General features: G+C 38.5%; 1 protein-coding gene across 5 annotated transcripts in view; it reads right to left on the reverse strand.

Moving 5' to 3' along the window:
* The window catches only part of LOC124794689 (protein lingerer), a 121131-nt gene that overhangs the window by 22512 nt on the left and 82253 nt on the right, over positions 1-16366 (reverse strand). For 3 of the 5 annotated variants that reach the window (XM_047258241.1, XM_047258242.1, XM_047258239.1), the window contains 4 exons: positions 14645-14770; positions 13693-13950; positions 13411-13584; positions 3393-3436 (listed from right to left, as the gene is read on the reverse strand). In XM_047258241.1, coding sequence (XP_047114197.1) covers positions 3431-3436; positions 13411-13584; positions 13693-13950; positions 14645-14770 — 564 coding nt within the window. In that variant the 3' untranslated portion in view covers positions 3393-3430. The remainder of the gene's footprint in view (positions 1-3392; positions 3437-13410; positions 13585-13692; positions 13951-14644; positions 14771-16366) is intronic. The other 2 variants (XM_047258243.1, XM_047258240.1) reach the window with 1 other exon arrangement.

Raw genomic sequence — 16366 nt, forward strand, 5'->3', positions numbered from 1 at the left:
AATGATTTTTTAGCTTTAAATTTCATAAAAATAACAATATATTTTGTGAGAATATTTACTGAAAATGTTATTTTAATGTGTAATCATCAATAAAAATCCATACTACACTTTTAACAAAGGAAAATAGCCTATTATTACCAGGTCTGTTTCTTTGCTACCTGATGAGATGTCCCCTTAACAGATCAAAATAAACAGACACCTGATCGATGGTGTGAATAAGTCCCAGCAAATAGTGGTACCGTTTCCTTAAACTGGTTATCTGTGTTACTAAATGGTTTCCCAGTTGCAGGTTGTGTATATAATGGCTATCAGAAGCAATAAAAGTTTTATTTTCATTACTACGTATCTTTATTGACAATTCAGTAATTTAAAATACTGTCAATCTTCTCCTGAAGACGTATTATCTTACATAAAGGATTTAACACGATAAGTCAAGTATTAAAGTTACAAACTCGTATGTGTCTTCAAGCTGCATAACTCACAGCAAGCAAATAACCCATCTAGTATTTGATAATGAGAACACTTAGTGACGTCCAACAAACTTTACACAGAATTTCAAATCTTTTCAAAACTTTTACTCACTGACATCTCCCAAAAAATCATCGAAGCAAAAAGTTTATTGACTACTACATTTCCTTTTTTACTAAAATGCTATTCCGGCACATTTTGCACACAATATCTACATATACCATTGGATGTACATGAAAATTTCTATTACTGCACGACTCATAGTTAAGGAGATGTGACATCAAACACAGAAATTCAATTCTTTAAATAGTCGAGGATGGCGCTACATTAATATACAATTTGTTTAACGTGAAATGTCACAAGAAGTTGCAGAACTAGCATTGTTCTGCCCCACCCTCCTCATCATCCTGCCGGTACTTGCTTTGAATTAAACAATACACACAGTTGGAAAATTCCTCATTCATCTTCAATGCACTCAGGTAATTTATAGATTAATTGGGAAGCCTTCATTGCATTTCTCTTGCGTGTACTGAACATTCTACTGTTCCGGTACTTAAAACCTTCCCCGCATCAGTCCCTTGAAAATTTGTTGTGTAGAATTAGCTTTATTTAATTTATTCTTTATCTGAAACCACCTATGAACATTACTTTATGTGGCACTACATTAACTTCCTGCTGCACACTAATCATGATTAGCTTAAAAATAGTACTGTATGTTTGCGTCAAACAATTGTGAACTGCAATTGTTAGGTCCACTTTTCTCTACACAGCCTTGGCTTTAATTCATATCCATTATTGATTGCTACAATTTACAACAATTTATAGTTCTTACAGTGCTGACAATACAAGCAAATTTAATGACAATACAATGTCTTCTGGGCTCCATACAGATGAATCCGCAGCAATTGATATAACAGCCAGCCTCGAAAATCAACAGTGTAGTAGAGTGGTAACAGTTCTAGAAATGTTGTTGAAGCTTGGTTTCGTTTTGCTGTGCCACGTTCCAAGTATTCAACGCAAATTTACATCTGTTAGCATTACTAGTCTCCCGTAGAAATATATACTATTGTCGGGTATTTGCATAATTTTGAAGTCAATTTTTCGACTACAAATGGATTCAAGCAAACTGTAGTTTAAACTGGTACATGTTCATAAAAAATGAATGTCCGCGATATACATTTACACAGTTGGCCACAGAATGAAACGCGGTGTCCGCTCACTCCACTTGCCATATTTGTCGTAGTGTTCGGCCAAGCTGCTCTCACTGTTCCTTCCTGCCCTTACAAACTTTTCAAATTAAATCTCTGTGTGACATCAACTGCAAAAGCTTCATCTGTAAATGTAAGATGACTCCTGTACTAATCAATCAGAGAACGTAAAAAAGTTGACCTCAGCAAGAATAGTTTAATTTGCGAATGTAAGATGGTCCTGAACTTTTTTTGAGCGAAGAATTTGGGGAAGAAACCTCGTATTATAGATGGGTATATACAGCACCTCAAACTTTTAGAAGAATGTAATACAACCCTTTCCAAAGAATACAAGTGTTAGCAGGTAAGAACATAAGTGAACCACCAGTTTAATAATACAGTTACGAAGTACCAACATAAATCATACACTGAGAATGGAAAGACTGATAGTATCTGACCTCAGTGAAGATCAGTTCAAAGTTCAGTCTCATTTGAACATACAGACGAAGTAACTATTTTTATTTTCCTCTTACATACGGGGTGATAAATCTATAATGTAACCACTATCGCAGCGTGCGGCTGGCTACTGTGTCCACAGTGTGGGTTACAGGAGATCTGCAGTAAATATAGTATGATTGTGTCAAGTTATTTAACATATATGCTTAAAAAGAAAAATAAATAACTGACTTGCATTACGCAAGGAAATGCTGGAACTGTCTTCTTTTGTTGTGCGAGTGTTTCTGACACCTGCTAAGGAAATTGGCCATTGACTCTGCAGTTACCTCTTAAGATATGACAGCAATTTTTTGACAAGCATTAGATTTAAGTTCACCTAAAGTGTGTGGATCTGATTTGTATGCTCTCTCTTTTAATGCCCCCAAGAGAGAAAATTCGCAGGGGGTTAAATCAGAGAACACTGGGGGTTAAATCAGAGAAACGCCATGTGTTGTTAGTGATAATTGTGTCTTGAACAAAGTCATGAATTATGTAAGACATTCCAGATTTTGTGAATTAATTTATCCATCTACATGGGACCATGAGTCATGCAAAAAGAAAGTTAGGTGAGAGTCAATTTCCCTGTGATGCATCTTATTCAAAATTTAGTGACAAAATGCAACCTTTTTGCAGGGTCTTGGCCTACAGTTATTTTATAAGGTTGTAACTTCATAAACTTAAATGCCATTTGAACAGATCCATAAGAAATTCCCATTTGCTAGAAAGATGTCAAACTGATTTATTTTAGATCCTTCCAGAGCATGCCCAATGTTATCCAGTTACTTCTGTGAGTACTGTAAATGGTTGCGTATGTTTCCTTCTGTGAATACTGTAAATTATTGTGTATGTTTCCTGTCAAGAACAATTCTTGTTTCTTGAAATAATGTCTTCACTGCACGTGTTGATTCTGTATGCACATATGGATCATACTGTAATACTCTTTGGTAAACAGAATACTTGTACTTCACAATTTCATTTGAAACATTTTCACTCACTAAATTATATTATGTTGGCTAACAAACAAAGGCCTTGCAGCACAGGGGAAATGTACTCCATGTCAGTGCCCGTCGGCCAACAAAATCCCTGCCAGGCAGCAGTTGCATTAAGGATTGATCACACTGTACCTTATGATAGCGTAAAGCTGAAACCAGAGCTGAATTCATAAAAGAAAAGTTTCTTTGTTGTTGCAGAGTTATGTATCTAATTCACTTAGTATCAATTCACAAGTAGCATGAAACATACCCGTTTTCAGCAGCTCCAGGTGCCTATCTCATCCTCATCTAAACCTGTAACAACACAAACATAGTTAAATCAACCACATGAAAGGCTTCTCTCTCTCTCTCTCTCTCTCTCTCTCTCTCTCTCTCTCTCTCTCTCTCACACACACACACACACACACACACACACACACACACACACACAAAATCCATGCCTTGAGAAACAGAGTGATTTTTAAAAAGTAGCTGAAACATCATGATAAGACCAAGTTGCTTTCTTCTCATGAAAATCAAATGAAAAATTTTATTTAGTTATTTCTAGTATGTAGGGGTGAGCCCTGTCTGTCTCACAGCAGTACTGACAAAAATATCGATGGTAGCCAATGAAAACCTTTTAACTCCATCTGATTGTGGAAACACTTCAATTGCAGCAACCGGTAGCTCCACAGTCAAAGGGCAATTCCATGTCAAATCAACAAGTGCTACAACCTGACCCTCTCAGTTTTTTTTAAAATTAAGTATGCATATATTACTCATAAATCATGACACAAATTAATTTTTTCACATTTTTCTGACGGAAAGTTACCGAATAATGGACCTCCAAAAATTGAAAAGATGACAAATTTCCGACTTGCAGGACAGTGTTGTTTTCTTTACAACTCGTGTTCTAATTAAGCTAGAATAATCAAATTTACTTCACTGGAAAGCTCTTTTAAAGGTCTTTTACATGATACCAAACATCACTGGTTTTTATATATATATATATATATATACAAAAACTGTAAAAAAAAAAAAAAAAACCACTGTCAGACAAGGTGACATGGTATTAGAAGGTGAAAAGTGTCACCCTCACAACATCCCCACAACGACCCCATTAAGTTTTATTTACATTCCCTCCACAAACATGCCTTCGCCCTAGCCAGATTACGCTCCCATATTTTATTTCCTCAGGCTTGTCTGACATTTGGCATTATCCCCAATGGCCTCACACTTAAAGTTCCCATCTCTGGCTGTAAACCTTCTTTTCATCAGTCCCTATACCAGTTCCAAACTGAACAATCCATTGCCCTCACCCACCTAATCCATCACCTACTCATCAACTCAGCCAATGAACACACACGACAACTTCTGTCCTTAATAAAAGTCCTCAATCTTTCCTCTCCCACATCCACACCGGCTGTTCAGAGCATCCTCCTACAGGCCAACCACAAATTAGAACAGCATGCCACCCTCCACCTCAAAAAACTATCCAATCTCCTGGTTTCCCACCTCTGGAAAGGCAACTCACTCACCCTTCACAACCTTTCCAGCAAACCTCAAACTCCTCTCATTGCACACAGACCCAGTCTCTCCCATCTACTCAATCTCCCAGTTCCAGCTCCACTCCCCCCAAAACCTCAAAATTCCAATCAACACAACCTGGAACCACAACACCCTAATTCAGTAGTTAACCTTTCCTCCAAACCTCTCTCCCAATCCGAAACCTCTGTCCTATCCAAAGGCCTCACCTTCAGCCCCACTCCCAGATTCAACCAAACAGCCCTCGTCAAAGATTTACTGTCCTACACTCTTAGTCTCTGTTGGCAATATCACTTTGCCACGAAGAAAAATGATCCTAATCCTACTCCTAATGATCCAACTCCCCAAGACACTATTCAAATTGAACCCTGCCTGGAACAGTTCCATCCTCCGTCACAGCGGGACCCACCTCCTTTTCCTCAAAATCACCCTCTCCCAACCTTCCAGGAATTTCTGACTTCCAGCCTTGCCTCTCAATCCTTCTTAAAAAATCCTTAATCCTACTCCCAACATCACCACTGCTGAAGCCCAGGCTATCCGTGATCTGAAGGCTGACCGATCCATCGTCATTCTTCCAGCGGACAAGGGTTCCACGACTGTGGTACTTGATCGTCGGGAGTATGTGGCTGAGGGACTGCATCAGCTTTCAGACAACACTACATACAAAGTTTGCCAAGGTAATCCCATTCCTGATGTCCAGGCGGAGCTTCAAGGAATCCTCAGAACCTTAGGCCCCCTGCAAAACCTTTCACTTGACTCCGTCAACCTCCTGACCCCACCGACACGCCGCACCCCTACCTTCTACCTTCTTCCTAAAATTCACAAACCCAATCAACCCGGCCGCCCCATTGTAGCTGGTTACCAAGCCCCCACAGAACGTATCTCTGCCTACGTAGATCAACACCTTCAACCCATTACATGCAGTCTCCCATCCTTCATCAAAGACACCAACCACTTTTCGAACGCCTGGAATCCTTACCCAATCTGCTACCCCCGGAAACCATCCTTATAACCATTGATGCCACTTCCTTATACACAAATATTCCGCATGTCCAGGGCCTTGCTGCGATGGAGCACTTCCTTTCACGCCGATCACCTGCCACCCTACCTAAAACCTCTTTCCTCATTACCTTAGCCAGTTTCATCCTGACGCACAACTTCTTCACTTTCGAAGGCCAGACATACCAACAATTAAAGGGAACAGCCATGGGTACCAGGATGGCCCCCTCGTACACCAACCTATTTATGGGTCGCTTAGAGGAAGCCCTCTTGGTCACCCAGGCCTGCCAACCCAAAGTTTGGTATACATTTATTGATGACATCTTCATGATCTGGACTCACAGTGAAGAAGAACTCCAGAATTTCCTCTCCAACCTCAACTCCTTTGGTTCCATCAGATTCACCTCATCCTACTCCAAATCCCATGCCACTTTCCTTGACGTGGACCTCCATCTGTCCAATGGCCAGATTCACACGTCCGTCCACATCAAATCCACCAACAAGCAATAGTACCTTCATTATGACAGCTGCCACCCATTCCACATCAAACGGTCACTCCCCTACTGCCTAGGTCTTCGTGGCAAACGAATCTGCTCCAGTCCGGAATCCCTGAACCAATACACCAACAACCTGAAAACAGCTTTCGCATCCCGCAACTACCCTCCCGACCTGGTACAGAAACAAATAACCAGAAACACTTCCTCATCCCCTCAAACCCAGAACCTCCCACAGAAGAACCCCAAAAGTGCCCCACTTGTGACAGGATACTTTCCGGGACTGGATCAGACTCTGAACGTGGCTGTCCAGCAGGGATACAGCTTCCTCAAATCCTGCCCTGAAATGAGATCCATCCTTCATGAAATCCTCCCCACTACACCAAAAGTGTCTTTCCGCCATCCACCTAACCTTCGCAACCTCTTGGTTCATCCCTATGAAATCCCCAAACCACCTCCCCTACCCTCTGGCTCCTACCCTTGTAACCGCCCCCAGTGTAAAACCTGTCCCATGCACCCTCCCACCACCACCTACTCCAGTCCTGTAACCCAGAAGGTGTACACGATCAAAGGCAGAGCCACATGTGAAAGCACCCACGTGATTTACCAACTGACCTGCCTACACTGTGAAGCTTTCTATGTGGGAATGACCAGCAACAAACTGTCCATTCGCATGAATGGACACAGGCAGACAGTGTTTGTTGGTAATGAGGATCACCCTGTGGCTAAACATGCCTTGGTGCATGGCCAGCACATGTTGGCACAGTGTTACACCATCCGGGTTATCTGGATACTTCCCACTAACACCAACCTGTCAAAACTCCGGAGATGGGAACTTGCCCTTCAGTATATCCTCTCTTCTCGTTACCCACCAGGCCTCAACCTCCGCTAATTTCAAGTTGCCGCCGCTCATACCTCACCTGTCATTCAACATCTTTGCCTCTGTACTTCCGCCTCGACTGACATCTCTGCCCAAACTCTCTGCCTTTACAAATGTCTGCTTGTGTCTGTGTATGTGCGGATGGATGTGTGTGTGTGTGTGTGTGTGTGTGTGTGTGTGTGTGTGTGTGCGCGCGCGCGAGTGTATACCTGTCCTTTTTTTCCCCTAAGGTAAGTCCTTCCGCTCCCGGGATTGGAATGACTCCTTACCCTCTCCCTTAAAACCCACATCCTTTCGTCTTTCCCTCTCCTTCCCTCTTTCCTGATGAGGCAACAGTTTGTTGCGAAAGCTTGAATTTTGTGTGTATGTTTGTGTGTCTATCGACCTGCCAGCACTTTCATTTGGTAAGTCACATCATCTTTGTTTTTAAATATATTTTTCCCGCGTGGAATGTTTCCCTCTATCATAACTATATATATATATATATATATATATATATATATATATATATATATATATATATATATATATATATATAAAAAACAAAGATGAGGTGACTTACCGAACAAAAGCGCTGGCAGGTCGATAGACACACAAACAAACACAAACATACACACAAAATTCAAGCTTTCGCAACAAACTGTTGCCTCATCAGGAAAGAGGGAAGGAGAGGGGAAGACGAAAGGAAGTGGGTTTTAAGGGAGAGGGTAAGGAGTCATTCCAATCCCGGGAGCGGAAAGACTTACCTTAGGGGGAAAAAAGGACAGGTATACACTCGCACACACGCACATATCCATCCACACATACAGACACAAGCAGACATGGTCTTTAAATATGTCTGCTTGTGTCTGTATGTGTGGATGGATATGTGCGTGTGTGCGAGTGTATACCTGTCCTTTTTTCCCCCTAAGGTAAGTCTTTCCGCTCCCGGGATTGGAATGACTCCTTACCCTCTCCCTTAAAACCCACTTCCTTTCGTCTTCCCCTCTCCTTCCCTCTTTCCTGATGAGGCAACAGTTTGTTGCGAAAGCTTGAATTTTGTGTGTATGTTTGTGTTTGTTTGTGTGTCTATCGACCTGCCAGTGCTTTTGTTCGGTAAGTCACCTCATCTTTGTTTTTATATATAATTTTTCCCACGTGGAATGTTTCCTTCCATTTGTTCGGTAAGTCACCTCATCTTTGTTTTTTTATATATATATATATATATATATATATATCAATTTTACCATCATCAGAGTTTGAATACACTTTTGTTATTATTTTGTCCTTGCTAAAAGGAATAAAAGTGTGAAGTTTTTGTGTCCCTACAATTTTGCAGCATTTCTCAAATCTCTCCTTAAGTTTCATTTCTTCATTTTTGTGATCTTCTTTAACAGCAAACTTGAAGTTCATTCCTTCTATGTTACCCTTGGCAAACATATAAAGTTGTTTTGGTGTCATTATTTGACCACTGTATGGCCGTTGCAGACTTGCTCGAGCTGCAAGTCATTTAACTGCTCCACCAACACCATCACTAGCTCCCTTCCCATGCAAGGTGGCTGAAAAATGCCATTCAGCTTCAGTTTGGAAATCATCTTCATGATGGCACAGATTGATAAAGTTCTTCCTGTTTTTAGAATGAGCTGCTGCTCCATCAGAGAAATAATATATTTCTCTTAGTTTTCTACCGAATTTAACAATCAGGAAGTCCATCAAGTACGATAGGAACAAATGCACAGCAACAGTCTCATGTGTTAGGCATTCTGATATAATTACACGATTTGTGTGCTCGAGTTTGTTCCCATCCTTGTAATAAGCAACAATGGGATGAATCGTTGCTTGCATGTTTGTCCAGTGATAGCCTTGAACTTCGTCCTGGATGACAAAGGAGTAATTCTCAGAAAAGTCACAGATCGCTACGACTTCGCCTTCTTTAAGTTCATTTCTCAGTCTCTTTTGGAAAGTTGATTGTTGACTAGCAACAAATGAATGTCGTGTAAGCGATTTTAATTTATCAAAAAAACAATCAATAAAGTTGTCACGTGATTTTATGATTGTTTCTAGAGACGTGTGATCAACGGAAACCCATTGCTGGTAAGCTATATTATCAATATCATTAATATTCAACAAATCTTGTAGATATGTCTTAAATGTTTCTGGGCCAGGGCAGAATTTACATTCACAAAAATGACAAGCAGGTAATGACGGATTACATATAACTCTTGCAATGCAGTCTTTGTAAGTTTTTATTGGATTATCTTCATCCTTTGTCAGCTGAGGAATGTTACATCCAGTCAGCATGAGTTTGAAGTTTTGATGGGTAGTACACACACAGAGACACTACGTGTACCACTACATCCAGCTAAAACAAAATTTTTGGGACGTAGATCTGCAAACTTCGAAAATCCAATGTGGAGCTCTGGATGGTTGTCTTGAAAGTTCACGTAAATTACTTAAAACTAGCCGTTTTTGTACTTGCAGTTTTTCTCTGTTATCTCTCACAAGCACAAAATCTTTTTTCCCAGGCATTGCCCTGCTTATCTCATCAGAACAATAGAAGTTTCTAACAAAAGCAGCAGTTGTTTGATCAAGAGTCTTGCCAGGTTTTGGGTTTGGTGAAGACAAAATTCCCTTGGCCTTCATCAAATCTTTTACTCTTCGAGCCATGTAATTTGTTACATTAAATTCATTTTGAAGCTTCTTAACACTCAAGCTTTTAGGTAAAATGGTAAGAATTTCCATCTGTTTACTTTGAGATTTACATGTATGAAATTTATCTTTTAGCTGACTGGTCATCTCAGATTCTGCATGATCATGTACCTCTTCCTCTTTTTTGGAAGGAAGCAGCAATACCTTTGTTGGAATTGTTGAAGTTAATTTAATTAGTTTTTCCTTAGGATATTTTGCTTCACACAGTTGTTTCTTCTTAATTGGCAATTCACCAACAGACTGCAAAGAAGCATTCAACCTTTCCAAGGCCTCACTTGCTGCAATGTCTTGTACGTCACTATCACATAAAACCTTTTCACTTTCTTGTTTCACCCCAGAATACAGTAGATCATCATCATTTTCTGAGCTAGACGTATCACAAATTTCTACTCGTGCAATTTTTTTTACAGCAGTTGTCACACACTTTTTGATTTAAAGTTAAGAAAGGTTTTCTTGCTATCATCCATTGTGAAACAGGCCGTAAGCTTTTCTTGTGGCCCTTTTCATTAAATGGATTACAGCACAAAGCTGAAATTTTAGGCATTTTATACTTCTCAAGTGAACAAACTAATTTAAAAACATGTTTTTGAAGTTGAATGCCCCAGCTTTCTATATTCAATACTACAGAATATTACTTCTCTATTATTTCACTTCCTGTAAAAAAAAAAAAATGTTAATAGTATGCAAACATTAACTGGTTGTAGGCATACAAACTTACAGACTCTTGTGAGATTTGTACAAAAGTACCTTTAAGCTAGATTCAAAACACATTTCAGAGTTAATCACATAATTTCACTACACCTGCCTCACAACAAAAGAATGTGTGGGTCACTTTCAACAATAGGTGAAAGTTGCTGACCATATTAACCAGAAATAAAATACTGAATAGATTGCAGATAGTAACACTAAAGAATAATTTTACATATAATCTTTAAAATGAGAGATAGCTTCTTTTTCTTCCCCCGTGGTTTTACAGCTATTAATAAATAGTTAGCACTAAAGTTTAATAAGCAGTTATTCGTTTCAAAAGTACAATTTGTGGATCATGTAACAAAATCTAACACTGTAATATTGTCATGTGTAGCAAAATAATAGAAATTCACCAATCTGACTGATTTTGGAGAATCATGGTACACATAGAATTGCTTTTGATAGTGATCCCATGCTCATCCCAAGTTGAAACTTTCAGAATATGTAGATGTAAAGTGTATCTTTCACATATTTTTTTTGAGAATTTTAAAAATACAGTTTTTCAAAATTCGATAATTTCATCAATGTTGTTTTTATAAACAATGTGTGTATATATATATATTAAACTAATGATGTTTGGTATCATATAAAATCTCTTTAAAAGAGCTTTCCAATGAAGTAAATTTTATGGTTCTAGCTTAATTAGAACTAGAGTTATAAAGAAAACAACATTGTTCCACGAGTCAAAAATTTGTCATTTTTTCAATATTTGAAAGTCCATTACTCGGTAACTTTTTCTCAGAAAAATGTGAAAAAATTAATTTGTGGTGCTATTTATGAGTACTATAGGCATACTTAATTTCATTTAAATCCAAGAGGGTAAGGTTGAAAATGACAGTTTCATTTGTTGATTTGATGTGGAATGACCCCAAAACGACATTTGAAAGTGCATGGATTTCTATAATATATCAATAATTAGGCTTCTACTACACAGTTATTCATGTAGCAAGCTTTGGAATCACTTTATATTGTTTCTTAAGAAACAATTTTTGCTTCACCAGCATGATTTTTTACTAAATGGAGTTATGCAGTATTTATTGCCAACTATCAATATGGAAACACCATGAAAAATACATGCTTGAACTGCAGTGCAGATGCTAGCCAAGCCTGTAGATGGCACTGTTGTATTTAGTCATTAATCGCACCCGTGAAATGCCCTCAATATGTTGTAAGTATTAGATGTGGTCAGAACAGTGTTTGGTGTGGCTGTGGGTGCATTATGTCAATGCTCATGTGGTGGGTGCTTCCATATTCAAGGGAGCCAAAGCGTTTGGGATTTCAAAGGGAACTGTAGTGGCGATTTATAATGTATATAGAGAAATCTGAAAGATTTCATCCACTCTGTCAAAATGTTGACAAAAGTATGTGTTGAGTGAAAACAGTCATTAAAGGGGATTGTGACAAATAAGGGGAAGTCACTCATGAACATTATCAGCACCAAAACAGCATGAATATCAAGCTTCATACGCTGGGAATGGTAGGGCAAGCTGGAATTCCAGAGCCATTTATCTGTGATGCACATGCCAATAACAGAACAGCGTGGTGCTGAAGCCATAAAACCAGGACTATGATGTAATCAAGGAATATAATTTGGCTGGATGATACTTTTTTCACATTGTTTCCACCATTGGGCAGCCAGATCATGGTATTCCACAGTTACTCTGCAATACTGCCAAGGATTATGTCAGCAGTTTGGCTGACCGGATCTGGCCCATGGTACAATGTTCTCCAATGGTGATGCTGTTTTCAAAGACAACAGGTTCCCTGTCCACACATCTCTCATCACCCAGGACTTGTTCTGTGAGCACAACCATGCCGTGTCTCTCCTGGCCACCAGTCACTAGACCTCAATATTATTGAGCCTCTGTGGTTTACTCTGGAGAGAAGGGTGCATAATTGTTAACCACCTCGATCAGCATTACCTGAGGTTGTCACTATTTTGCAGGAAGAATGGTGCAAGTCATACAAGACCTGTATTTATCCATTCCAAGACAACTGGAATCTTGGAATGCCAATAGTTTTCCTACGCTAGACATGGTAATGCGTTTTTCATATCTCCATAATTTTCTCCACAAACCGACCCCCCCCCCCCCCTTTTATGCCTACACACAATATCTACAGCATTTTTTTAATGGTACAAATGTTGCTGATAAAATTTATTTTGTTTTTACTTGTGGCCAGCATTCAAAAAATGTGGCACATTTCTTCCAAAATACAATCACACTTAAATTCTTTAAGTGAAACATACTGCAACTTTCATCTGAGATGTGAACTGCATGGACTGTTTTATACATCACTAATCACACATTACAATATTGTAAATTTTCTTAATGAGGTCATTTATAGTTGATGTTCTGAGATGTACTTCAGAAGGATAACTAAGCCACATTTGAATCAAGTTCCCTGTTTTAAGAACTGAAAATGAAGGAGCACGTTTCACACAGTCTGTTCTCCAATTTTATAATATCAATGCTAACTTGTGTCAGACAAAAAATGTCACCTTGCCCACTCACGACTTTACCATACAATTCTAGAATCTGCCTCCTTGAACATCACACTGAATCACATGTAGAGTAACTTAATCCCAATCCCTTGGAAATAATCCTCACAGGTATTCTCATTTGTGCAATCAACATAATTTTGTTATTGTACATTAAGTACCATAACATCTGCAACTCTTGCTGTATCAGTACCGAAAGCTTGTTAAAATCCAATCTCCATTGCATTGCACATCTACAATTTTTGTATGTTAGCCTCTTTCTCAAAATACTGTACTCATACAGCTCTATGCTTTTCTATGGGTCTCACTTTCTTACCCAAGAAGCTTAAAAGTACACTTTTTGTGAAAGCAAATATTGCCCCACTTCTAATTAAGGCTGTTCTGAAAGGATTTATACTTCTAGTCCTATGACAAATTGTGAAATTGTCCTTACCTGATGCAATGGCTGGTGCATTAGAGTAGTTGAGTGATGTTGCTGATGTGGTGGTATAGCAGGAATAAACAGATGAGGTGTGTACGCTCCACTAGGAGCTATTGGTGTGCTCTGACTGCCAGGCAAGTTGAATGGCGGTGGTGTACCAGAATGGAATCCTTGTTTATCATATGACTACAAAACAAAAATCAGATCATCAAACCAACTGACACACTGGTTTTTAAAAGAGTAAAGGAATTTTTTTATTTCATACAAAAAAATAAAAACTTGTCTTTGACTTACATTAACTTTCCCTATAGCAACATGTGATTTGCCATACATTGTTGCACTCAGATCTGCACCAGAGGACCCTGTTGAACCAGTGTTTGCACCCACTCCAGTCTTACTCTGCGACTGACTACCAGCAACATAGCCAGTTTTACTATAGTCTTGATTCTGCGTCAACCCATCATAGCCAGATGCATAACCAGACCCGTATGTACCAGGCTTAGGATACTGTGATGTCGTCGTCGTACCATGTGCATTTGTGGCAGGTGGCATCTGTTCAAGCACAATGAAAGCAAAAAGTGTCACAATGTGTTTCAACTTTCCAAGAATGTTTCAGAACATTGGTAGATGACAGAAAATTACCAGACAGTGTCCACGAACATACAATATTAAAGTGTGTTTAATGACAGTATAATAATAAACCACAATCTTAAAAATGAAAATGAGTGAATAAAAGTCACAAGAGTGCTAAAGGAAGATGCTCAGAACTGTGTTCAAATCACGCATGCAACACTATGGAGACATTTTCCTTAAATAATTTATTAATCATGTATGGAATATTACTAACGATGGCCTGAGACTGTACTAGGTAGCAAGCCTGCTAGGTTTTCAAATTAACTATTCCACTATCATAAAGAAACTTGATTTTTACAGAGGTCTTCTGACAAGTCACATTAACTACTTTTATCTTTAGTTTGCAACTATCATCAACTGCATAAATTTCCGTCATCTGCAATACTGAATGAAGCAGTTATCCGGAACCAAAACTAAAGTTTACAACGAAGGATCACACCAGGAAAAAGCAGACATTCACTTTGCAGATCAGTTTGTTCTACAAATTTCATTGTGCCACAATAAAACTCACAAGCTCAAAATTTACTTTATTTATTGTAACTGTATCAGTGTTTCTCTTTCCTGTATTCTATACAATGTTTAAAAAATTAGGAACAGAAATAATAATACAGACCTGATATATGGCAGGAGTCCCGTACTGGAAGCTGCCAGGCATCATGCCACCACCATAGAAGTATGCATAACCAGGAGGCAGGGCAGATGGGTTTAACATCGGCTGCTGATGTGCCTGTGTTGCATTCTGCAAAATTAGTAACTCAAAATTGCCTATTTCACACGTTACGACACGTCAATTCACACAAATATTAGGAAATTTATTTTGATAAACATGGCAGTTTTCCAGGATAATATAAGTTTAATAATTCTTTAATGTGTTCATCACTGTACTTAAGTTACATTTAAATAGGAACCAAATAATTGCTTAACCAATATTTAGGACGATAATTTAATTTCTCCAAATTAAAAAGGAGTATCTATGGACTACAATATCAATAAAAAGAGAGAACCAAAACACTGTACACAAAAGGGAAAAAAGACATAATTGTAGCAGAAGTGCCTAGTCACTAATGGCATACTTACGAGACACATAACATGTGCATTTATGAATGAACAATACTGTTGTGAAGTGTGATAAAACTGCCTTTCAATTATACAAAAAGAAGCACACACAACCATAAAAAGCAAGCAACAAGTTAATAAAAGGAATACAATGGTGTATGAAATTTTTCTTGCTGGTACTTTTCTCAAAAACATTAATTATTTAGGGTCTCTGAAATAAATCTAATGAACCATCCCCCTAAATTTGTTAATAGTAAAGTATTGATACAGAACACAAACACTTAATAAAAATTTCATTCTTCCCAGAAACAAGACCATCACTTCTCCCCACTCCAAGGTAAGCTGCAAAGTGTAGTACGTAAAAAAAATTACACAATGAGACAAGTACACCATCAAATCTGCATAGTGATTAGTTCTCCACCTTGAAAAGTAAAACTTGAACCACAGAGTAATGTAATACATGGAACCAAATCAGTGTTTCATCTTAAATGTGGATGCACATGCAATAACCAAAATATATTCTGTCCAAACTGTAACTTACTAACTTGCATTTCTCCACTTGCTCCTCTAGTGAAGGAACATATATACCAGTGTTCTACAAACAATGTGAAAATGCAGGAAGTTGTATAATGCATGCAAGTAGTAACACAAACTAAGCTAGTCATACTAGGATGAACTTGCATATGAAATAGCATTAGGAGAATTGGTTTGTTGTTAAGTGAAGCACAAAAGGATGCACAGCAACATATCATCAATACTCCGGCCAAGGCAAAGTGAATGACAAGTCTGGGAAATCAGTTACTGTGATAATGTTGCAAAAGTGAGTGAACGTACGTGTGTGTGTGTGTGTGTGTGTGTGTGTGTGTGTGTGTGTGTGTGTGTGTGTGGTGGGGGTGGGGGGGGGGGTGTTCTTGTGAAAAAACAAGGACTATGCAGAGCTGCACAGCTTTTACAAAGCCTTCATTGCTTAATGAATTAATTACTTCTACGTAATGCTATTCGTAAGTGCTTACTTCAACAAAGTCATTAATGGATTCAAAGTTTGTGGTTGTTACATTAGTCAGGCAAAGTGAAAAAGCAATCAAAAAACCATCACAAAATGACCTTTGAGACAATTTTTGTTGTAACATAGATAAGAGAAATTGAACTGGAAGGGAAGTAACAAGTTAGGCAACTCTCATGGTGCCATTTGTTGTGTGCACTGAAAAGTATCAATTTGAGACAAAGTTGTTTACAAAAATCTTAGGTGATTATTCCCTTATATTGTGTGTGAGAGTAC

The sequence above is a fragment of the Schistocerca piceifrons genome, chromosome 4 (assembly GCF_021461385.2).
Source record: "Schistocerca piceifrons isolate TAMUIC-IGC-003096 chromosome 4, iqSchPice1.1, whole genome shotgun sequence".
In the NCBI taxonomy this organism is placed as follows: domain Eukaryota; kingdom Metazoa; phylum Arthropoda; class Insecta; order Orthoptera; family Acrididae; genus Schistocerca; species Schistocerca piceifrons.